At 49.0% G+C, this 23,897-nt stretch overlaps 1 protein-coding gene across 2 annotated transcripts; it reads right to left on the minus strand.

The window, feature by feature from the left end:
- Positions 1-1,883: 1,883 nt before the first annotated feature.
- LOC126575352 (uncharacterized) lies at positions 1,884-18,863 on the minus strand. 2 transcript variants are annotated; one of them, XM_050236000.1, is made up of 6 exons: positions 18,379-18,863; positions 6,350-6,535; positions 4,002-4,076; positions 3,770-3,936; positions 3,486-3,659; positions 1,884-3,408 (listed from the first exon to the last, which is right to left on the minus strand). In XM_050236000.1, exons 2-6 carry the CDS (start codon positions 6,464-6,466, stop codon positions 1,908-1,910), a joined length of 2,034 nt encoding a protein of 677 aa, XP_050091957.1. In that variant the 5' UTR covers positions 6,467-6,535; positions 18,379-18,863; the 3' UTR covers positions 1,884-1,907. The 2 variants fall into 2 exon arrangements, with proteins under 2 accessions (XP_050091957.1, XP_050091956.1); XM_050235999.1 differs by having other exon boundaries at positions 6,350-6,538.
- Between the last annotated feature and the right edge of the window lie 5,034 nt (positions 18,864-23,897).

Here is a 23,897-nt window from a genome sequence, read left to right on the forward strand (position 1 = left end):
CGGTTTATGACAGCATATAATTCGCTCTTGATAGCAAAGAAAAATTAGACAGGAACGCCCTGAGGGGACCGGGGATCCTTCATGCTACGAGGATCTGATCACAGCGTGACTGTGCCATAAATCGGAACCGGCGGTCTCGCGCTTCCGGTTCTCGTGCCACGGAACCACGGAAATGGCAATGAACTTACCGACAGCGCGGCCAGCCAGTAGCCTAGCCGCGCAATCGGCAAAGGTCATCAGGTGGAAGGTAGAATCGCACCTTAATGATCAAAGTTATTAGTATCCCACAACACGACTGGCACTGGCGGCACTCGCGTCATCCGGCACGGGAATTCGCCCTAGACCTCAGCACAAAGCCCGCACTCAACGAGCTCAAATAAGTGTCGCAGCCACGCGGTTCGAGAACATGATGAGCTTTTGCTGCACCACATGCCCACGAGTGCGACATACCGACAGTAATGGCCAGAACTGGTGTGGACTACTTATTAAAGTGGGAAATGGGGTCACATAGAAACACAAATGACAAATGATTCCTGATTGTTTTTCTCGGCCGCTCAGCTGCCTGTCAATGGTTTGTGTGGAATATCCATGAGTCAATGCAGTGGGAAACGGGAAAAGCCTGCGGTCGAGCTGGAGTATACTTTCGATTTTCTACAGGAAAAGCCTGTCTAGAGTATTAGTAACTGGCGTGCGAAATGGCAATTCCCGGAGGTTTTAACGGGAGAAAATTGGATGAGTAATTGATTCCACGAGTTTATATTTGTCGGATATTCTTAAGATTTAAGGGGATTAGGATTAAAGTAGCACTCAAATAATGGATGAGGTGTCGAATAATAATAGCGAATATTCAGAATTTCGTATAAGAACATCCAAAAACCAAAAGCTTGTGCAAATGGTAATGCAATTTTTAGATTCACATCCCATAACCTTTGCCGATTCGAGCAGAAATGTATCATTTATCATTTTTAATTTTAGAAAGGACCTTTGTAGAGCTTCCCTCAAACTTGTTTGATGGTTTGAAGGCCGTTGTGGAGGCGATTTGGGTTGGCGAATATTAATCTTATCCCGTCCCGCGCTGCTCCTCCTCTGACTAACTCACGCTGCATCCGTCCGGCGTCGGCAGAGCGTAGCCTCCTATCCTAATCGTAACAAGTGGATCTAAATGAATCAAAATATTCTCACCGACATCCTTTAACTTTGAGATTTCGTTATTTTGCAGCCTACAGAGCAACTACCACGTTTCGGGTTCGGCAAAACGGCCGATTCAAATCGACAGCCACGAGATTCCCAACCAGGTGGCGCAAGAATCGCTCAATATTTTTTTCGTTTAAACTGAAACCGTTAAATTCCGCGATTGGTGCGCTTCAGAGCGGGTAACATCCCCAATGTTTCGCGGACTTAAGCGGATTTATTTACTCTACGACCAAATTTGTGGTGGCCTAGGCTAATATAGGAATCTCCTTTCCAGGCGCTAATCCAGTTGGCCACGTGGTCCTCCGTAAAAAATAATTGGACAACGAGTTTTTCATAATGGCGCACGTGTTTTGGTCAAGTTTCGCCAGAAGAAGTGTTCAAAGTACAAACATTGTACACAGTTCTTCTTTTGATAACTCCAAAAAATGATATCTTAATTTACAACCAGTACGTCTACCGATGAATCAGAAGCACTACGTTGAAAAGATGAATATAAAAGCGAAAAATTGCTTTAGTCGAATCTCTAAATAAAACCAGCACGTCAAAAAGAGGAGTCGAAAAGAGGGCCCAGGACATTTAAAAGCTAGAGTGCCACAAAAAAACTACAACTCACAACCATCGACTACGTCATATTACACATTATTTTATTGCTATTCATTTTGCATCTTTGAGTTCCATTCCTTTTCCATCGAAACATTTTTTCACGCACGTCGCTAGATATACTTCTGCCGCCCCAACGATGCCGTCTGCATCAGTGGCGCACTGTTTTCGATGTACGGTGAGCTGCCCCCCGTGACCAGCAGTTCGCCCGCTTTACCGCCACCACTCTTGTGAGATCGTTTCATGCCACGCTTCCGATCGTGCCCGTTGACGGCCATCGACTCCAGCACGAACCCATCGACCGTCTGCAGGCTCTGGGCACGTTGCAGCGATAGGCGGAGTGGTTTCTTTGGTGGTGCTGGCCGCACCGCCGACAGCTTCACCGACGGTCCGGACGGTTCCGATGCGTAATGTTCGTTGGTATCGCTTTCAAAGTCCAAACTCTTGCGCATATCCGACGTCGCTCGACGGTGGCCGTTCGATTCGAGTGTCGATCCGCCTCCAGTGCCCGCCGCTACCAGACGCTTCCGTTCACCGTTCAGATACTCGACGCTTCGAGTGTGGCTCCGGCTGTGGCTATGCTGTAACCGTCCGACCCGATCCGATTCACTCTCCAGATCGGTCGTACTGCGCTGCAGCTTCGCCCCAAACTGGAGCAGATACTTTTCCCGCTCCAGACGCCGGGCTTCCCGTTCCCGCTTGTCCCGCTCCTTGCGACTGTAGTACTGTGCGGCCAGCGTTTCACCATTACCGGCGCCATTCGTAATGTTCACCTTCGAGGATGAAAGTGAATTCTTGAGGTTGTACTTCATCACCTCACTAGCACCATTCGTTAGCTCCCCATTGATACGATCGCACTCTTTGATGATCGTCGTTGTGGTCACATGTCCCGGGCTGGTATTCCGGGAGGATATCGAGGACGACTTCTCGTCGATGTAGTTGTAGATGTGCGGTGGTTGTGGTGTTTTCCCTTCTGGCGGTGTCGATGGTGGTGACGTGATGCTAATCGAGGTAATGTGCGCTCCACCACTTCCATTGATTGCGTACCCAGGACGAACGACAGTCGATCCACCACCACCACCACCGTTGTTCTCCTTACTGTTGGCCAGCAGCTCCTTCACCTGATCCTCCAAGTACGAAATACGATGCTGCAGCCGTACGTTGTCGGCTTGCGTTTGTTGGAGCTGCTGCTGAGGTAGCATTCCGGCGGCGGAAGAAGACTTTTTGGGACGTGCCACCACGACTTCGCTCTTCGTGTGGGTACCGATAATGCGTGCCAGTTCCTCCCGGTTTTTACCACTGACCGCCCGGCCGTTAATTTCGATAATTCGATCGCCTCGCTGGAGGGCTTCTCCATCGAGTACCCAATCGACCCAGAGACCGGGTTGCTCGTTCCGTGTGCTCGCATTCCATCGACCGGTTGCAGCACGGACGGCCAGGAGGTTGAAGCTCATGCCCGATTGTAACATACCGTACAGGGTGTTTGGTTCTTGCTTTGGTTTATCTAGCCGTGACTGCAGGGCCCGTGCTTCCTCGACCAGCGAGAGTAGCTGCAGCTCTTCCCTTCCGAGCGCATACTCCAGCTCGGCCTGCCGTATCCGAACGTCGATGTTACTGTGAGGTAGAGAGGAGATTAATTAATTAATACTGGATGGACGGATTAATGGATGGACCCACACCCAGTTACTTACTCTGTCACATCGAGCTTCTCGAGTGCCGTCTTCAGGTTTTTGATCACATGGCGCTTCGTCTCGGAGTCCTGCTTCAGCTTGGCCAACCGCTGCTCGGCGACCGGCCGTTCCGACTCATCGAACGGTGGCCCGGTCGGACGCGGTAGTTTCCCCAAACCGAGCTGCAATCGTAAGCTGTGGAGGAAAAAGCGAAGCGAAACGCAAACGCGCAAACGCAAAAACAAAACATATTAACAAATCATCCATTGACTTGCATCGATCGTGAAAGCGGAAGCGAAATTTACTTTTGTATGACAGCCTCACGGTCCTGCAGTGCGGTCGTCGTTCGCGGTTCGCGCCCCGGTGCCGATTCGGGTCGCGGTGAAGACCGGGCCGATAGGGATCCACCGAGTGAGGTACCTTTGCGACGCCGCGGTGTTCCGGCACACAGTGACACCTCAATGTTGGCCATCTGGAAAGCGGCAGCAAAGTTCGTCATTTATCGTGCGGATCTCGCTCGAGCCGGGTGTCCCTTACCTTTGCTTCCAGTGTTTCCAGCTGCGACATCCTGGGAGGTGGTGGTTGCGATCGATCTTGCGTTGGGAGAATGGTCTGGAAAAAAGGGGGAGAAACGGAAAAGATGTTGAATGGAGGTGATCCATTAGATTGTGACACAAATGTGTTGGTAAGGAATATTTATAGAGAACGAATCGTAATTTAATGTTTGTTTGCTTGCTGTAACATCTATAACATAACATATAAGGAAAAAAACAGGGCAAAAAATCTAATTTTATACCAAAAAAATATGTTTTTTTCAAGTTGGTTAGGGATTAATGTATTGTTATCATTTTTGAAGACTATTGCTCCAGCGTTGCATCAAATAATTGTTAAGGTATAAGCTAATCATATTTTCTCAGAAGTTACATGCAAGATATGACTTCAACAGCAGGCTCACTCAAATGGCAAGAGCGTTACCTATTTTATTGCAAACCATTTACGAGCGTTTAATAGCCAGAGGAAAGATTTTAAATTTAAAGCAAAATATATCACATGTTGTGTAGTGATCGAGTTGTGAAAACTTATGGTTTTAAAGATACAATTCAATGTAATGCTTCGATTTATTTCTGCCGATGAAAAATGGATTTATTTTGAGAACCGTAAACAGAAAGAGTCCAGGGAAGACATCAATTTTTACAGTAAAAACTGATTGATTTTGCAAACAAAAAACCCTGTTGTGTGCTTAGTGAGACCAGAGTGGTTCTGGAATATCACGAGCTCCGAAACGTTAGTGAAACCGTTCATACAGATCCCTATCGGCAGAATAACACCAATTTGGATCATGCATACGATCGGAAAACGGCTAAAAATAAGCCAGGAGACGGCTTACAAGACTGCCAAAGTGACTGATCCGCTGTATTTCACCAGACTTGGCGCTCTTTTGAGTATGTTTTGGCTGAGCATAAACTCCATTCCTATGAAGAAGTAAAACATTGAGTGACTAAATGGCATGCTTTAAAAAAGGATCAGTTATAATGGCCTGTACTTTAACCGAAATGGCGTTCATCCTGACATTTGAAAAAAAATTTTTTTCTTTCACAAAAACCGCTCATTTCATAACCTGGATAAACCAGGCGCATAGTGTCAACTCTCTGACCAATGTTTGATCTTGAATCATGGCACCCAAACAACAACAGAACGTCGAGTGCCGAGTGAGAATGCCGAGAATTGATTAGAATTCCACACCGGGTTACACTCGGGAATAATAACGATATCGATGGCGGTGCCAACGTCGTCAGTAGCAGCAGCAGCAATAATATAAAATCTCGTTACGCAATGCGGCCCGTGCTGAGGGCTCAGTCTGTTAGCAATTCAAAGCAGCTTCTCGTTCAATGGCATAGCCTAGTGCCCTGGCTGGAATGGAATACCAAAATACCAAGCACCGCAGGCCACAGGTCCTCCGTCAGGTCGCTGTTTTCATTCGCTCGCTCCTCCATTAGATCGTTGGTCTCTAATGATCGGACGGAGCACGGATTTGTGTTTCAATAACTTCGCCAGCAACGAGTTCAACAATTTCATTATTAATGTTCATAAGCATACGATACACATTTATAATGCACACATCCACATGCGCTCACAAAAAGGAAAACTCCTTTTCCAAACCATAAATATTAATATAGAAATTCGGTTCCGCCGCCGCCGTCGTCGTCGTGGTTGTCGGCATCTTGCACTTTTTGCGCAGCACAAACAACGACGGAACTCGAGCAAAAGTCACTTTCCAAATCATAAAGCACACCCTGTGCACAGCTGTTTCACCGCGTCGCCACGCTCTTGTACATTTCGGAGTGCGGGCGCACACCAATCCCCGCGCGATCGCGTTTGTTGTCAGTTCATCTCGCGCTCGTTCCACGGTCACGGGGAGGGAGGATACATAGCTCTCTATCAAAAACCACCCAGCGTACTGACTAAATGTGTCACACCGCACAGACCGCGACACCACTTTCCCACATGGAAGACCAATTCATTTATCATCCAAGGAACCCCACCAGCGAGCGATCGTCATAATCAATCATTAACACATCCGGAGGAAAAAAAAGGGGACCGTGGTGGCGGCCGCGACGGCGGATGACTGTGTCAGAGTTGCTTTAATTGTGACCCCTCGCATGCTCACTCGCTCGCCCGCTCACTCTCCCCGTTGTCGTTAACCAGATGCTCGATGCATTAGGGGGCGATGCAATCCGTTTCCGATCGTTCACTGCAAATGCGGATCTCGCGGTCTGGTCAATCGATTTAATGGCTCGCGCTTGTTAGTGTGCCAGAGCAGTGGGTTTAAAATGACGGTGGCCGGGAGCATTGGCTCGTCACAAACGTCATGTTCCGATACTCACCATCGAGCAGGACCGTTCGCTCAGTATCGATGCTTCTGGGATGATGCTGGCGGTGGTGGTTGTTGTCGAGGCTGCTGCCGTTGCTGCTGATCGATTAACGAACGTTCCGAAGTCCATTACACCATGCTCTGGCGGCAGCGACAGGCTGGGCTCCAGATAGATCCGCTTCTGTTCGCAAACTTGATTCTGCTGCAAGAAAGTTCAAGAAGGAAAAGAGTTGCGCTATGAGTGATCATGGGGTTTTTGCTCTCGGAAGTCATATTGTCACAAAACATTCCCGCATTTGTCTTCAATCAGAGCACAAAATGGTGCCATTACAGCAGACACTGGAGCGTTGGATTGTGCAACCCAGAGCCGAGCAAAGTTCTTTAACAGAAGACGGCACACCCCGAAAGACACGATCGCACAAGACGGTACACACTGCTCCAAGCATCGCACGTAATGTACTCGCTCCCCCTTCCCCGGGAGGCCCATTCGATGCGCTCCAGTTTGCACACAATTCTTCAAATTTGCCTCCCCCAAATGATCGACAAAGCAGCAGCAGCCGCGCCCGGCTCAGGCTCTAATGTATATGATATAATCAGACAGAAATTGCTCCGCTTTAAAACCGAACGCCACCGACGCCGCCAGGGCATGCGATGCGCTGCGCTGTGGTTCACTCAAAGTGTGGTGGTTTCGTCATAGGAGATGCTCGACGGTTACTCGCCCGGGCGTTGCATGGCCCCCGGCTCCACACATTATTAAGCACAAATAAGACATAATCGGCTGCATGCAAAACAAACGACACGCAACCAAAAACCAGCACCACAGAGACCTCAAAGGGAGCCCACCACAGGGCTGGTGGTGATGCGTTGCAAACATGCAGCAGCAGCAGCAGCAGCAGCAACAGGTGCATCGTTCGCTCGAGTTCCCCCCCCGGGGGTTCTGGACCGGAGACACGCTACCACGTTGTTCTCGGGTGTGTCCTTGAATTCCCTCAACTCGTTCGTGTGTGCAGTCGACCAAATAGAGACCTCTTCCAGGTCTCTCTCTCGCGAAGAAAGTGCTGACTCGCTGACTCTGACAGCTTCTTCCGGTATCCGTCCATCATTAAAACCGTGTCCATGGCGCTGCTGCACGATGATCGTTCGTTCGTTAGCGCGCACTTTTCCTCACTTTCGCGACCGCCACCTTCACCACACGGTCGCTAGCTGTCCGATTAATTGACCTTTACTTTCATCAACGCGAACCCCGCGACGGTAAGCCACCTTCCCAGAGTATTCCCCATCTCCCAGAGTTATGACCAGCCACTAGAAGAAGAGCCTTTTTTCTGGGGGTAATTCCGTTCATTACTTCCACTGCCGATACTGCAGAGCGGGCAGCTTTAAGCTTCTGTGGCTTTTGGCGTGCAACACTTTACATTTCACTAACCAGCCAGGCCAGAGCTGGAGGTGTTATGCGAAAACTAGACCCACGATCTCCTTCTGTTACTCCCCCACTCGATCGGAAAAGCCTAAATGAAAGAGAAATTTATGGTTTAGCAACGCACCAGCAGCAAACGGCAAACCGAGTGAGAGGGGCATAAGCAATGTAACCAGCTGCTGCTGCTGCTGCTGCTGGTGCTGGACCGGACATTCGTAATTGTAGCATTCCGTTCCGTTCCGTGCGATGGGAACAGCAGCAGCACCAGCAGCAGTAACAGCTGGAGGGAAAACTGGCCACCGGTGTGACATCTTACGATAATGGAGCCACGACCACGAAAACGGCACGAAAAAAAAAAGATGATAATTTCGCTTTTACGACTTTTTATTGAAGAGCCATTTGGCAAGATAGTTTTAATTATCGTGACCATTCCGTGCCCGTCTGCAAGCCAAGGGGGAAACCAGGTGGCAGCTAGCACCAGGAAGTCGACTTGAGGAATCCTTTTGGACGTCGAATGGCCATGCAGGGTGCGCAGTCAACCGTCGTATGCTTCCGCGGCATGCTCTTCGGAGCCACCTTGGCAGTCGCCTTCTGAGCTCAAGAACGTTCTTTGCCGCCAGCGGTTCCATTTGCGCTTCATTTTTTTTTTTTTTTTGTTCGTGCCAACCTGCACGATACTGACGGTCGAAACCTGCCGCTGGTGCTGCTGGTGCTCGACGAAGCACCATAAACTGCGCGGAATGTATCGCAACGCACCGCGGTGGAATCGTTCTGGTTGGTGTTCCTTGTTCTCGGCTCCGAACAAACTCACCGAACCGTATCGCCTGCCGGCACGACGCGGGCCGTGGTCTCCGGGGTGTTTCCTGTTTATGAATCGAGTTGCTTATCGTCGCTGGTGGTTGTTGTGTGCCCGGTGACCGTGAAGCAGACCACTGAACTGACTGGAGGGCCTCTCCGGAAGGGTCCAACATGGTCTTGTTCCTGGTGGTGTGGCCAGAAACTGAAGAAAGGTGCGGTCCGTTCCCTTCCTCCTCGGTAGCGTTGGCACGCAATTCTCCAATCAACTCCCCTCGAACCATCGTGAGCGTGGAGCGAGTTCTGCTGGTGCCGAGCCCTCTCCAGAGGAGAGAACACAAACTCAGGCTTCGCGCTTCGCTTGGTTTGATGTCTGTTTGGCTGCCCTGGCAACTTACTAATTCTAGGCCCCCTCTCCCTTCTCTCTCTACTTGCCAGTTTCCCTCCCTTTAACCAGAGAAAACCACAACTGCGGTTAAGATGATGGTTCGGATGGAATTGTGTGAAAAAACAGTGATTCCCCCAACCGTTCCCCCTCCTTCCCGTGTGCGGTCATTCCTGTGCCTTCTATTTGACATTGTCGTCGTCGTTGGCGAGAGTCGAGAGTGTTGATACTTCCGGACAAAATGGTGAGGAGGGTTGGAAGCCTGGGAATAACAGTAACTTGAAGGGAGCTTAACAGGTACCAAGGGGGGGGGAGGATCGTACGCCACTTAGGGTCGCCCTTGTGGTCGATAAAGTGGAGAGAACCTCGATTTGCGTGCCAGAAGGGGGCGCTCCACAATCGTAAACCAGTGTAACGGCATTTTTTTTTTAGAACATTTGCCACCTTCATCACCATAATGGCCGCGCGTACATTAGAGGGCATTACCAATGGTCGGTCATTCCGGCCAGCAGTTGTACAATGGAGAGAGAGAGGGTGCGCGCACCTTAATCATAATTCTTGGTGGTGGTTGGTGGTCCCTGCTATCCTCAACACGGAATCGCTTTGTGTTGCGATAAGAAGAAACGATTTGTGCAGAGTTCTCTAAGGGGTTTGTGCCACTTCCACGGTGACTGCTGCCCGCTGGATCACCATAAATCAATCATAATCGATCCAGGTGCAGACCAAATATGGCCAACAAGCACTTCTCACTGTCGCAATCGCGCAATCGAGAGACCTCAACAAAGCGTCAGTACAGCGATAGAGAACGGAGAATGGATGGACATTAGGCACACACGATGGAGATCGCTGCCTTGATCGATCAACAGACAGATTAGCAATGAACAGTTTGCCCGACCACATTCCTAACGCAAAGGATTACCGGGGAGGAGATTGGACTGGACATACGAGACTGATTCATTTCCGTTCCAGCGCCCCGTTGTTGAGCCCAAATAATATTCTCGTTTCGCTTCCACCGCGTCTCGGTGGCACTGAAGGTCGTGAGGAATCGCGCGAGAACTGGTTTGGCTTGGGTGACGTCGCACCCGGCGGCTTCTAGTGCTTCTAATCTTGCTTCTAACCAACGGTGACGCCTCGCCGTTCACCAAATTCTGGCACAACGGCTGGGGCAGATTTTAGAAGGGAAGCGTTTAATCGTCAGAATGTAGCGAATGGATGGGCATTAGAAATGGGATAAATTAAAAACTATTGACAAGCTATTAGTGTTTGCAACGTGCAGTTCGACTGAGCATGAGATTGAGAGACCGGAGTGGCGTGTAGGGTGGAATAGAAAGGGGGTGTTCGGACCCTCGGAATCCGGTCAGTACCGGGAGTACTCCAAGCGTGCAATGGACACTTTTGTAACATCCTGCCCCTACAATTCCACCGACCACCGGTCTCTCGAAGCTAATCCCAAGAGCCTGGGCGATAAATCACGCTCGAGCTGTGTTGGTCAGCTCAACGGACGGATGGACGACCGGGCGGTGCGTGCACCATCGGTGATGCATGAACTTGACCGCACCGCAACTTGACGAAGGGGTCGCTGTGCGCCATCGGTGCGCTCTCTCTCGTGCGTACGCGTTACGCATGATTTCGCTCTCGCTCCTTCTCTTTCCACCGACCAGGAGGGGGGTTTGGGACGGGGCCCATTGTCCAGATTCGCCCCCAGCACCACCGCCACCACCGCAGCGAGGGGTTGATAAACGCATCATGGTCCCTTCCGCTCCCTCCTCTCGTCGATCAATACCTGACCGAAAAGGTACAAAACCGACACAACCGAAGGGGTCCGTCCGTGGGTTCCCGGGCATCGGACCGTGACCAACCAGTCGGCCGGTCCGCGTGCCCTGCGTGCGGAGAGTCTCGTTTATGGAAAAATTAATTTTTGACTACCTTTCGTCCCACTCGTCCCCTTTGGTTGATTATCCCTCGGTCTTCGGTCTTCGGTTGGTGCACCCCGAGCTGCAACGATGCACCGTGGCGTCACGCATCGCTGCATCGCGATGCTGCGATCGGTGGGAACGGCCGCAAGCTGACGCCACGATCGTCGTCACCGTGCACTGGCCCCGGGCCACCAAGAACCAGACAGCAACGTCGTCGATTTGTTGCGAATGACAAATGATGACATTGTGAACGTCAGACTCGTCGACTGCCTCGCCCTTCTCGCGGTGGATTGATCAATTGGACGACTATTTTATCCAAATTACCAACGAAACACGACGGTTTTGGTTGTGGCGGAGACTGGGTGCGTGAATATTTTAAAACCCGTTTTATCCGCGCAAAAACAATGCCCAGACCTAACGCGAAAACTGCGTCTCGTTGGCGTCATCGGAAGCAATCGAAGCGGAATGCAGATGATCCGCATCGGATGCGGATGCGGCGCGGAAAAGATTGGAACGATGAAGAGGAAGTGGTTAGCTTTGGGAGCGTGTTTCGTCATTGTCATTGAGGTGATCGTCATTATTTAAACGAAATTGTTTGCATATTTTATTTCGATTGCTCAACTAAACATTTGACAAACATCGAGTTGAGCATTTCATTATGCGTTGGTCCTTGATAGTTTGGTATTGAACAATGTCGTAGCTTGGGAGATTAAAAGTGAAGCTTATCTGGTTGATTTATAGATTATAGCAGATGTTGATGGTATAGTGTTGATATAAACTTTATGACCTTAACAACTGAGAAACAAGCGTAATATGAGGTATTTTTTTTCTCTCTCGAAGCTCTCGATAGAGTTTGAACCATCATTATAAATCGTAATGCATGCTTTTTTGATGAAGTTTTTTAACAAATCGTCCCCAAAATATGACCAAATATACTCGAAAAGTTGTAGTTTAATATGCCATCTACAAAACCATATATAGAATAGTTTTCTGCAAACAAATCGTCAAACCGCTTTTGGTTCGAATCGAAAGACTTAAATAAAAAGATTTAAGCGACGAACCCGGTTTGATCGCAGTTTGATGAATTTTTCAACTTAAAAAATCTGCCAAAATTCGCAATAATGGAAAAACAACAAGAACTCAACGAGGCTATCTTGATAAACTTCAAATCTATTAAAAGAATATTGATTTGCGTAGTTTCGATGACCCACCACGTGGCTACGATCGAAATCTATACGATAGAAAGCCTGTTGTCAGAATTATTACAGTAATTCAACAGCAATTAATGCTAATTTCCTTTCAATCGCTAACTGAGTGTTAACATGCTCTAAAATTCGTTCGCGAGCACATGGATGACGAGGTAAGAATATTAATCCGCTACACCGACACAATATTCCTTAAGCCGACGCACCACTGCGGTCCCGGGTGGGTGATCTGATCTGATTTTTTGGCGGAATTCATGTCAAACCTCGAACAAACGGCACACAACGTGGCGCCTCCGGCCTCCGCCTTTCGTTCGCCTCCTACTCTGTCTGCAGAGGCGGGAGCTAGGGCTCGTGACAGCAAAGGTGTGGATTATAAGACACAAAAAAAACACAAACTACCACAGATACCCTATTAAGGTGTGCTCTGTGCCGGCGTGCATTTGCATCACCACCGTTAGTGAAGGGAAAGAACAAACATTAACGTCAAATTGGATATTAAATACAATTACCATTCAACCGTTTATCATAAAACTGCCACATCGCGACAGGCACAATCGGGGTCACACAGAGAAGCCACGCAATGCGCAATGCACGCTACAGATAGCAGGGTATCAGAGATATCGGAAATGCATGGAATGTGCGGATGTTCCGTGGATTCAAATGTCCATCATCTCGGGCATGAGCGTGATCCGTGTGTGTTCGTGTTCCGTCTGCAGATTGTCTGCATTCCTGGCACGCACTCGTATCACAAACAGCGCAGTAATAAATCAGATCAATTGTTGGATCAACCCAGGCAGTCGCACGCACAAATCTGCCGCCACTTTTCAAACGATTTTAATGATCTCTCTTTCTCTCTCTCTCTCTCTACGCGCCGGATCCAAGGAAGACGAGTAAATAAACAATTGCAGCCTAACAACAACAAGTCCAAACAACAACTTTCGGGGCAGCAACTCTGTACTGTATGTCCCATCGCGTGCGAAGCAAATTGCACACGCCATCGCCTGTGCTCGCATGCGCTTCACACCTCATAAAACAATGGACAAAACAAACAGCGATGTTCCACGACCATTAGAGGGCGGCTTGTGGGCGACCAAAACTCACACGCACCACCAGACCGCAATCCCCGTGTGTCTCTCTCTCTCTCGAAGAAGAAGCGCATTAAAAAAAAAGCAAGAAGGAAGGAAAACTAATCCAGCCCGAACTTACATGTGCATGTGAGGAGCTTCTCGCCCCCGCCAACATTAGGCCACATACCTTTTCTGTGTGACGGACGGAGACGGAGCACCGTAGGCCAGGCCCACCCGAACATTAATCTTCGAATTCCCCACGCAACAATAACTGTAATTATAAATGCAATTTACCAGTGCACACGAGCGGCAGTAACGCTCTTGTACGCCAGGCTGTGATGCATTAGAGCATAGTTTTGCCCCCGGAGCCCGGTGCCATTCCCGAGTGACGATGGGCGGCATCGGATGCCACGGGATTCGGAGCCAGCCGAGACCTTTGTTCCGCGAACGCGCACGAGTGTGCTCGCACCGCTCTCGCAACAAAGATGAGAAATCTAAAGGCAACGACGACGACGACGACGACGACGACGACGACGAAGTGGTGAAGATGCTGATGTGGTGACTCAACAGCACGCTAAACGCTGGTTGGCGGTGGAATGTGTCTGCAATTTGTTGTTCCTTCGCCTCCGCCATCGGTGGCCCTATGGACCGAACCGGACCGGACTTGAGTGATCCCAAGCAATTGCCCTTAGACCTACTACACACTCCACCGGCTGCTGTTGACTATCTAGATCAATTGGTCTGACCTATTTCCAGCAGTGGAGGACCTCACAGCTATGCAGCAAAGGCTTAGAGTACCGCCAGACCAGTTCGATGAGGTCGTGTCACGAGTGTGTGCGCTTTGTCTTCGATGCTCCTCCGGCTATCTAGGTCTGGCAGCATTTCTCTTCTCTCCTCTCGATTGATTTCTCTCCTGTCCTCTCCTGGCTGGCCTCATCGTGATCATAGCTCGTGTGTACGGTATGCTCGATTAGACGAGCTCAAGGTTAAGTGTCCGGATGGCATCCGCCGATTAGCGGTCGGGAGGGCCCGTCACATCCACTTCCTGCCATTTTGAGCCAGTCCCGGTCGCATCGCTGTCAGTGTGTCATTGCATATTTATTAGCTGCCCGGCTGCCCCGAGACCGGTTCTCTACGAGCCCCACCTCTCCCTGAGCGACCTCTACACCCTCCTAGCGATCGATCGATCGATCGAGCTGCTGCTGCTGCTGCTGCTGCTACGTCACAAGCTGGAGGTATTCAAAATTCCATCCCCGTATATGCTCTTTCGGATTCGCTCGTAACATATGGCGAACATAATTCACCGCGCGCTCGCCGTGTGGATCATCTCACGATCGACGGCGGCAGTGCGGCGTGGTTTAAGACGTCCATTATCAGACGCAATCCGCGGATTGAATAGCATATATGCGCGAGGGGTCTATTGGGGTGGATTGGGTAACATTTGTGAAACCTTGTGCATGAAGCTCGGATGAAGAGTCGGCATCGAATCGACTTTCTAGCCAGCCAGCCAGCCAGCCAGTTGGTATCAGTGTTATAGGAATTCAAAATGACTGATGATGAATTGAACTCGCGGGGGTATCACTTCACCCCATTGAGCAATCATTAAGCCCTTCTTCATTGCTTTATCGAATCGAGGAGAAGCATGATTTTGTGCTAAGGTACTTCAAATGTTTCCTTTTTAAGCCTCTACAAATATTACAAATGAGCCAAACTATATTATTTTAGTCTGAACTATCTTAGAAACACATTTTCCTATCCCATTCATGAAATCTAATCCAGACAGATTGTCTATCAATTGTGAAGCTGGCATAAATCCAATCGTATTCTGATACTCTTTTTATCCATCTACAGGTTCTGGGGCGCATGTTATACGACAGTATGCTTCTTGATAAAAAAAACCATTTGCTTTCTAGGGAATCTCTAAATGGATAGCCTGCTCACTATTTATATTGTGCTTTTTAAAACATTCTTTTAAATGATGACATTGAAAATCTAATAAGGATTTCTTTAAAGCTAAAGTACTAGAATTGCTTAATAATTTTCATCACTGTAACTTAAATAGCAATAAAAATTCCCCAAATATCAATTTTGAATCACCTTCAACCTGGAATTAAATGAGTTAAAATCAATGTTGAAATCAGACGTTCCTGTCGTCAGATTCAAGTCTTTTAATAATCGATCAAAACCGAAATTAATCCTTGTTAACACTAACAGATTTCTTGATGGCCGCTTATCAGAGTTGAGGAACAAATTTGAACATGGTGTGATAAAATGACGGATGGCATTGACATAGCAACAGGTAGCACTCATTGCTGTAACAGAATCGATCACTTTTTGAGAGATGATTGAAATTGAACGACACTGATTTTCGGTTTTCCATATCGCGACATTCGCTAATATGTCTCAGCTGCATATTTCCTGACTGCAAGACAAATGGCCTTTCCGGGGGAACTGATTCTCAAACAACAGCACACTCAACACTGTTCCAAGTCCCTCAACCCATCCATGGATCAGTGTCAGCCCTCAATGTAACATCATTCCAACGGTCCATTTAATCCATGTTGCAACACACAAAACCCCCCATCTGCCAGGGGAATCATTTCGCACAATTCCCGTGCACAAAACACTCCTCCCCCCGGCCGTCCCTTGGTTATGGCCCATCATACCTGGCCTGGCTGGCTCTGGAATTAGCCCGCCAATCGCAGGGAATTAGCGTTCGTTATCTGCATTCCATCTGAGACTCATCTCAAAGCACCATATACAGCACCGTCATGTGCGTACACATTCTGCTGTCAGCGTCGGGCCACTAATGGCCACAGGATGATGCGCGCGTGAACGGACGGATGGACCGAGGTCCGAGAAGTGTTTGTTAATAATGCGTGTGGTACGTATGACCCAATTGTGTTCGATGATCAAATCACACTCCTCGGAACTCGGGGAAATGAAAACAAGAACACTGTTGCCTGTTCCAGTCCATGTCCGGCTGCTGCTGCTGCTGCTGCTGGAGCTGCGGTGCGCGAAACGGAAATGTGTATTTTTCCAAGTGTTGTTGTTGTTTTTTTTTTATCTGTTCAACTTCCCCCACCAATCGGACTCCGGCTCTTAATCACTGATCACGGGTTGGTCGATCGATTGGAGGAGATTCGGAAAAAGAAAGCGTTTCTCGCTTCGCGCGATTTGATCGGTGCGCGATCGACGGTCCGCACCAGCCACCCCAGGAGGCGCGAACCTGCCCGTGGCTTTCCTCCCTGTTTCGCTGCGTCCTTCCTGGCCCCCGGCCATCATAACGTGCCGACACCATATACTCCGTCATGCATATCTGGCGGCGCGGCACCGGACATAAACATACGTCCGACAGACAGCCAGCCAGGTCAGGCCAGACCAGACCAGACCAGACTCCGGCGTCCGGATCATCCGGAGCGTCGTGTTTGTTGCGTTATCGTTGTATTTAGTTTTTTTCTGTTTTGGCTTTTTTGCCGTTTGTTTGTCTGCTGCTGCTGCTCCTCTCCCGATTCGCGCTACTTCCTTTATGCTGGCCGTGGCAGCAGGCCTTGTTTTTGCACCAGCACATCTTCCAACTTTCTTTCCCTGCCCCTTTTATTAAGCGTTTTACGTGGAGGCGCGTTTCACATTCTTGAGACAACAGCAGACTCGAGGCCTGATCAGATCTACTGTCTGCGAGTGTTTGCCGGCACGGACCTCGGCGAATGGTGGCTGAAATGGCAACGCAATCAACATGTTCATGTTTCCGATTAGCCGGGAATGAGAGTGGTGCCCGAAATAAAAAGGGTAAACAAGCAAAACGGGGCGGCCTGCGCCGTAAGGTCGGACTTGCCGACGTGCCCAAGAGCTTGGTGCTGCGGTGGTGAAAACATTTCTCTCCGGCACCCGTCTCGGCACCCGTGCTGCCGTTTTTCGAGATTGTCCGATTGCGCAATGTGCACGGGCAGTGGCCAGGTGAATTCCATTTGTAAACTCGCACCCGTCCGCCGTCCCTTTAGTCAGTAGCTCCACTAACAGTACAGCGCAGATCGAGTGATACAGAGAGCAGCGATTTGCCGCCTGGAGTATCTAGTGATGAACCCGGGGGCCCCTGTCTGGTCTGGTTTTTGCTAAGGGCGCGCGACAACACGTCGGCTGCACGCCGTGCAATACAATGGTAATCGGTGATGACACTCGCGGTGGTGCTACTCCATGGAACAGAAAACTACGGCTCACAAATGAATAGCCATTTATGCCCGGCCGTAATTAATGTCATAACTTTTACGATGCTGATGCTGATGCGATGATGGCGGTGGCGGTACCGGGCTCAATGGGCCATTTTCATGCTACCCCAGCGTGTTGTGTGGAATGGTACCATCAGGAAAATGAATTTTAATTTTACCACTTACACACTCGCTACACAACGAACGGCCGCTGTTCTCTGGCTCTGCTGGTAGGGAGTCTAGGGAAAATCCGAGGAAAGGATCGCCTTGAGCAACCTTCCCCCCGGGTCGCACCCTATCCGCACGATCGCTTTAGGCGGAGGAAACGATCAACTTGGCAAACCACAAGCACCCCTTCTTTTTGTTGGTGGTTGTTTGTTGAATTTGCACAAAGGCGGGCGATTGTTTGAAGGAGAACGTCTGAAGCAAAGTAGAATGGCGTCCCCTTGTTCTGTGAGGTTCTCGAGGGGACACCATTCGCAAGAAAACAATAACAATGGCACCCACACCACCGAAAGAGACCACCGGAAAAGCGGAAGGAAGCGATCGGCGATAGGCGACTCGACTCGACAATCGCCTTAAAGCGGCGCGACTGCGGGTTCCAAGGGGTGCTCTAGCAACCGATCCGAGCCAGCGGCGGACGGGCGTTAATGGCATGAGAAGTGAGAAACGGGCTGTTCAAAGCGCACAAGCTCGTTCGTCATCCGCTTAGCAGGCATGCGTGGCGGTGATGGTTGCCTAGGGAAACACATGTTGCGTGGTGGTGGCGCAGGAACAGCCCGATCGCCCTCTACACACATCGATCGTTTCCATCGCTCCCTCCGGGGGCCACATCCCAAGAGAACACGTGAAAGCGACCGTCGAAAGAAGGAAGGATAAAAATGGACACGAAGACGGAGAACAAGGAGAAAACGGAACGTCGAACAGAGGAGAGCGAACTTAAATACCCCGTCGCTTCTCTAGGACGACAATTTTTGGAGGAAAAGACGTTAGGCTCGTATCGGTGTATCGGCCTTTGCTTTAACTGTGCCCTCAAGGCTAGAAACCATACGTACCTCCGTATTCGTATACGCCACTTATGCCCGCCGTCACAGCGGGAATCTTTCAAACAGGCCAACCGTTGAATGCTGGATGGTGAGCCTGCCTATCGGTGCTGGTGACTGAGGAGACGCACTTTTACATGATAAACACCGTACACAAAAGTGATCTTCCACTGTTCAATTCACGAAACACGCACAAAATTCCAGTGCCTCGATCAGCCACAAACTGTTGTCCTTTCTCACGATACACCACTGACCACCAACTTGTTGCTCAATTCAAATATCTCGTCGGTGGCGTCTTTGTTGACTCTGTGTCGTCGGATCTTTTTCTCTGCCTGCTACTTTATCTCTTCCACAAACGGAACAAACTCGAGAATCACTCTACGCACGGACGAATCCCCGGTCCCTTTTCTGCCCTATTCCCGGCCACAACAAGGACCGCCGTTTGCCGCCGTTTCGGTTTCGGTTGCGCACCCTCCAAACAACCCTCCACGAGGTTCCGTCCGTTGGTGTTTCCGCTTTCAAAGTTGAACCGCGAGTGCGAGAGAGCCTCTCGGGCGCCCCTCCTCGTGCCTATAGAGTGTGGCCAGTGGCAAGAGTTACGCACATCGCACGACTACCAACAACTGTACAGTACGGTTCAAAAATTATTAACATTTATAGGTTTACGGTTTTCTCTGATTTTTTAAATGGAAATCGCTATGGAGAATCTTATCTTTATTAATTTTCACGTTTCTCTCAATTTTTTCAGGTTTTTCAAAAATATTTCCCTAAGAAACTAGGCGATTTGTGCGATTGAATAACTCGTTTACTCATCGTTTTAGCTCTCCTTTATTCAATCCAGTGTTAAATTAAGTTAAATTAAGTGCTCATCATCAACATCTCATTACAAAAGAACAATCTTTAATTAACATTATCAATGGAGATAAATCATAACACCTCTAGGTGAAAGTAAACGTTAATATGTTGATCAGTTTGAACTTTATTTAAGAATACATATTCACTAGAAAAAATACCGCTAATATCCTACCACAATTTGCATGAATAACATCAAACCTAAGCAGCGTTAAATGTGCGGATTATACAACAATGAATTCGATACATTTGCAGTTCTCATACAGCATGCATTTTAAAGTACTAAAATTAATATTTTTTCATGGAAAATACCTGCAAAAGCATACTCAAAAGTGTTCCAAATGAGTCCAAATGAGTTTGGTGTAAGGTGTGAAATTATAAAATTGTAACAAACCTGATCAGCAGCTCTTCTGATTACGATTTATGTAATAAAAAAAGACCGCACAACCGATTGCTGAACGTTGATACCAAATAGAAGCCACCATCTCTTAGCTCTGAGATGGATCGTTTTATGCAAAACCCATTAAAAACATCCTGGAAGCCTTTTCTGAATGCTGGCGCAACTGAACGCACGACAACCATCGACGGAGCGCGTGATTTTCCGCGTGCTTTCCCGCCGACATCACACACTTTCCCGTTGTTTCCCGAAACGGCTAAGCCTTTTTTCCCTTTTCCTTTTTGTACACCACATTCTATACGTTATACGCTAAAGTCACAAAACACTCACCGCAAACCCCTTGCGCTGCGCTCTCTCATGCTGCGTGCTCCGGCCGTGATGTCCTGGCTCGCGCACAGGATCCGCGCCGTCGACAGAGAGAATGGAAAGCGCGTCACCAAAATGGGATCAATCATTCGCGCACCCCAGTACTATATCCGCGCCAACGGAGAAACCGGATGCCCCCGGCCATGCCCGCTACAGCATCGGCAGCCAGCATGCGCGCCGTACTTATCAACGATTATTATTGTTGCGAACGGCCCCTGCAGAATAAGGCTCGACCGCGGATTTGCTGATCGGCCGGATAGCGGCAGGAGAGGAAAAAAGGGAGAAAAAGAAGCAGTAGGGCAGTAGGGCAAAAGCAGGCCGAAAATAGTACACGTTTTTTGATCTGCTCCATGAATAAAGGATTGATACAAAAAGTGCGCAATCGGTCCCGCCCGAAACAATCAAAAAACGTCTGTAGATAATCAAACGTCGCGACGCGAACAATCAAATCCTCGTGCTATTTAACTGGTGAAAAAGCGAATTCCAACGATCCAGAATGGATAACCTTGAGGAAGAGAAGGCATGCGAGAGCGCGTCACCTGACGCGAAGAAAACGAACGTAGCCGCGTTAGTGAAAGGAGTAGAGGAGAAAACGGAACAAAAACGTCCGGCTGGTGAGGCGACAGGGCCAAAGCAGCAGAAAGCAAACTCTAAAAGGACTAGCGAGGCTACCGAGAAGCGATCAGGTGATGATAACGGTACTCGTGCGCTGGAGCTACAGCACAAATTGAAGATGCGCGAGCTAGAAATGAAGCACGAGATGGAGATGGCGGAGCTGCGTTTCAAGTACGAGCGCACAGAAACGAGGGAAAAGAATGCTGTGTGCAGTGAGAGTGAGTGCGATGGGAACGATTCGGTGACACGGCGGCAAGTTATGGCTCGGAAGTGTATTCCGAAGCACTTACCGTTGTTCGACGGCGACGCCGAAACGTGGCCCTTGTTTTATGGCAGTTTTCTAGATACCACCGCAGCTTGCGGATTTAACAACCTGGAAAACCTTCAACGGTTGAGGGACTGTCTGCGGGGTCAGGCTCTGGAAGCGGTGAAGGGCCGCCTTCTGCTACCAGAAGCGGTTCCGAACGTAATAGAGGACCTGAGGTGCCTGTTTGGCAAACCCGAAAGGTTGCTGAAAAGGTTATTAGAGAAAGTGAGAACTACGCCAGCCCCCAACCCGCATAGGTTAGAAACGTTCCTACCTTTCGGCATCGCGGTGAAGCAGTTGCGCGACCACCTTCAGGCGTCCAAAATGGAGGAACATTTGTGCAATCCGCTACTGGTGGATGAACTAGTGGAGAAGCTGCCGGCGACTTATAAAATGGAGTGGGTGCGCCATAAGCGCCATGCGTGCGGCAAGTCACTGTGTGTTTTCGCAGATTTCATCGACGATATAATGAGCGACGCAGCAGAAGTGGCTGACATAGATGGCTTTCTAGCGAATACCGATCAGTCTAAGAGCAAAAAACCAGTCAAGGGGAATGTATACACACACACCGCCGAAATTAAAACCGCACCAACACGATATAAGCCAGTAACATGCTACAAGTGCGGTAGTGAACAACATCGTTTGCGCGACTGTGAGGTGTTTAAAAACGCACCACCAAGAGATAGGCTAACATTCGCAGAACAAAAGAAATTGTGCACTTCGTGCCTAAAAACCCATCTAGGTGTTTGTCGGTTTAAAACAAAATGCAGTGAAAGCGGTTGCAACGAAACCCATCACCCACTTCTACACCTAAATGACGTCGAGAGCAACAAGAAAGAATGTTATGCTCAGATTGACGATCAAAAGGGAACCATACTACGAATGATCGCAGTGACCCTACGATCCGGGGAAAAGTCGTACGATACGACCGCGTTCCTAGACGAAGGATCATCAGTGACTATGTTGGACTGCGAAATCGCAAACAAAATGGCACTGAAGGGAGAGCCCGAACCCTTCACTGTTGCATGGACTGGAAATGTCACACGAACAGAACACCACTCCAGAAGGCTAAACGTAGGGATATCAGCGATCGGGTCGTCGAAGGAGTACGAACTGACAGGAGTTCGAACCGTGGAGAATCTGATGATTGCGAACCAGGGAGTATCACCACACGAGCTCAAAACAAAGTACGGACATTTAAAAGATCTACCCATTGCAGATGAAGTTCCGAGGGAAGTGGGTATCCTAATAGGACTGGACAACCTACATGTGTTTGCCCCGGTTGCGTCTCGAATTGGAAAGGACGACGAGCCAATTGGTGTGCAAACCAAACTCGGATGGACCATCTATGGGCCAAACATCATTAAAAGTCCTCAGCTGAAGTTCGCGGGATTTCACTCCACCGGCCAGATCTCCAACGAAGCTCTGCACGAGTCGATTCGCAAACAGTATGTTCTGGACGAAACTACATCACAGATTATGCCCGAGTCCGAGGAAGACAAAAGAGCAAGGAAGATAATGGAAAGCACCACTAGAAGAGTAGCTGATCGTTTCGAAACGGGTCTAATTTGGAAGTATGATTTAAAGAATTTCCCTGACAGTTATCCGATGGCGATAAAAAGGAATAAGTCCTTAGAAAGGAAGTTGGAAAAGGACTCAGCGTTGAAGCAAAAGGTGTGTAAGCTGATCGAAGAGTACCAACAGAAAGGATATGCCCATAAGATAACTGAAGAGGAACTTGAAAACACCCCCCCCTCAGAGGTGTGGTATCTACCCATGAATGTGGTGATCAACCCCAAGAAGCCTGGTAAAGTTAGACTAGTGTGGGACGCGGCTGCCCCAGTGAATGGCATCCCGCTAAATACACAATTACTGAAAGGACCGGACATGCTAATACCGCTCCCAAAAATTGTGTGCGGATTCCGGGTAGGCCCAGTAGCGTTCGGAGGAGACATCAGAGAAATGTTTCATCAACTGAAGGTTCGAAAAGAAGACAAACAGGCTCTCCGATTCGTGTTTGGCATCGATGATAAAGGCAACCCGCAAACGTATGTGATGGATGTGGCAACATTCGGAGCCACCTGTTCGCCGTACTGCGCTCAGTTTGTTAAAAATCTAGTAGCAAAAGAATACGAGAAAGATTTCCCAGAAGCAGCTGAGGCAATAATTCAGAAGCACTATGTAGACGACTACTACGACAGTGTGGACACCGAAGTGCAAGCTATACAGAGAGCTCAGGAGGTACAACACGTTCTGAAACAAGGTGGTTTTCATATTAGAAATTGGGTGTCTAATTCCCCACAATTCCTGGCGGCTCTCGGAGAATGTAACCCAGACGATGAAGTCCACGTCACTCGAGGAAAAGAATCAGAATATGAGCATGTCTTAGGAATAGTATGGAGGCCTACCGAGGACGTTCTCTGCTTCGAAGCAGAGACGAAAAAGGAACTCGTGGAAGCTCCTGGCAGACAGGAACATCCGACCAAGCGAACGGTGCTAAGCTTTCTGATGGGGCATTTCGATCCAATGGGATTTTTAACCCCAATCACTGTATGTGGAAAAATGTTGATGCAGGACCTGTGGCGTAAGGGCTGCGATTGGGACACAAAACTAGATGAAGAGTCCCTCAAAACATGGCAGCGCTGGAAGAAATTGGTGAGCACTATCGAGTCGATAAAGGTGCCTAGGAGCTATTTCGGTGATGCTAGGTCAGACGAAGTTAAGCAGATTCAGCTACATGTGTTTGCCGATGCAAGTGAGACGGCGTACGGTTGTGTAGGATATTTTCGAGCTATCGTTCGAGGAGAAGTACAGTGTGCGTTAGTTATGAGCCGGTCTAAAGTGGCCCCCCTCAAGCATCTGTCTATACCGCGTCTGGAGCTTCTCGCAGCAGTACTTGGTGCGCGGCTAGCGCGAACGATTATCGATATGCATCCGTTCAAACCAGAAAAGGTGGTGTACTGGATCGATGCTAGCGTAGTGCTCTCCTGGATT

Source organism: Anopheles aquasalis, chromosome 3 (assembly GCF_943734665.1).
Source record: "Anopheles aquasalis chromosome 3, idAnoAquaMG_Q_19, whole genome shotgun sequence".
NCBI classification, from domain to species: domain Eukaryota; kingdom Metazoa; phylum Arthropoda; class Insecta; order Diptera; family Culicidae; genus Anopheles; species Anopheles aquasalis.

What these genes read in the sequence shown, in the direction of transcription:
- LOC126575352 (XM_050236000.1), bottom strand. Translation starts at nt 6,466, where the DNA reads ATGGACTTCGGAACGTTCGTTAATCGATCAGCAGCAACGGCAGCAGCC. An exon ending in TGGAAACACTGGAAGCAAAG is followed by an intron (nt 3,937 to 4,001) that starts GTAAGGGACACC and finishes GCCGCTTTCCAG; the next exon opens with ATGGCCAACATTGAGGTGTC. An exon ending in CGTGAGGCTGTCATACAAAA is followed by an intron (nt 3,660 to 3,769) that starts GTAAATTTCGCT and finishes TTTCCTCCACAG; the next exon opens with CTTACGATTGCAGCTCGGTT.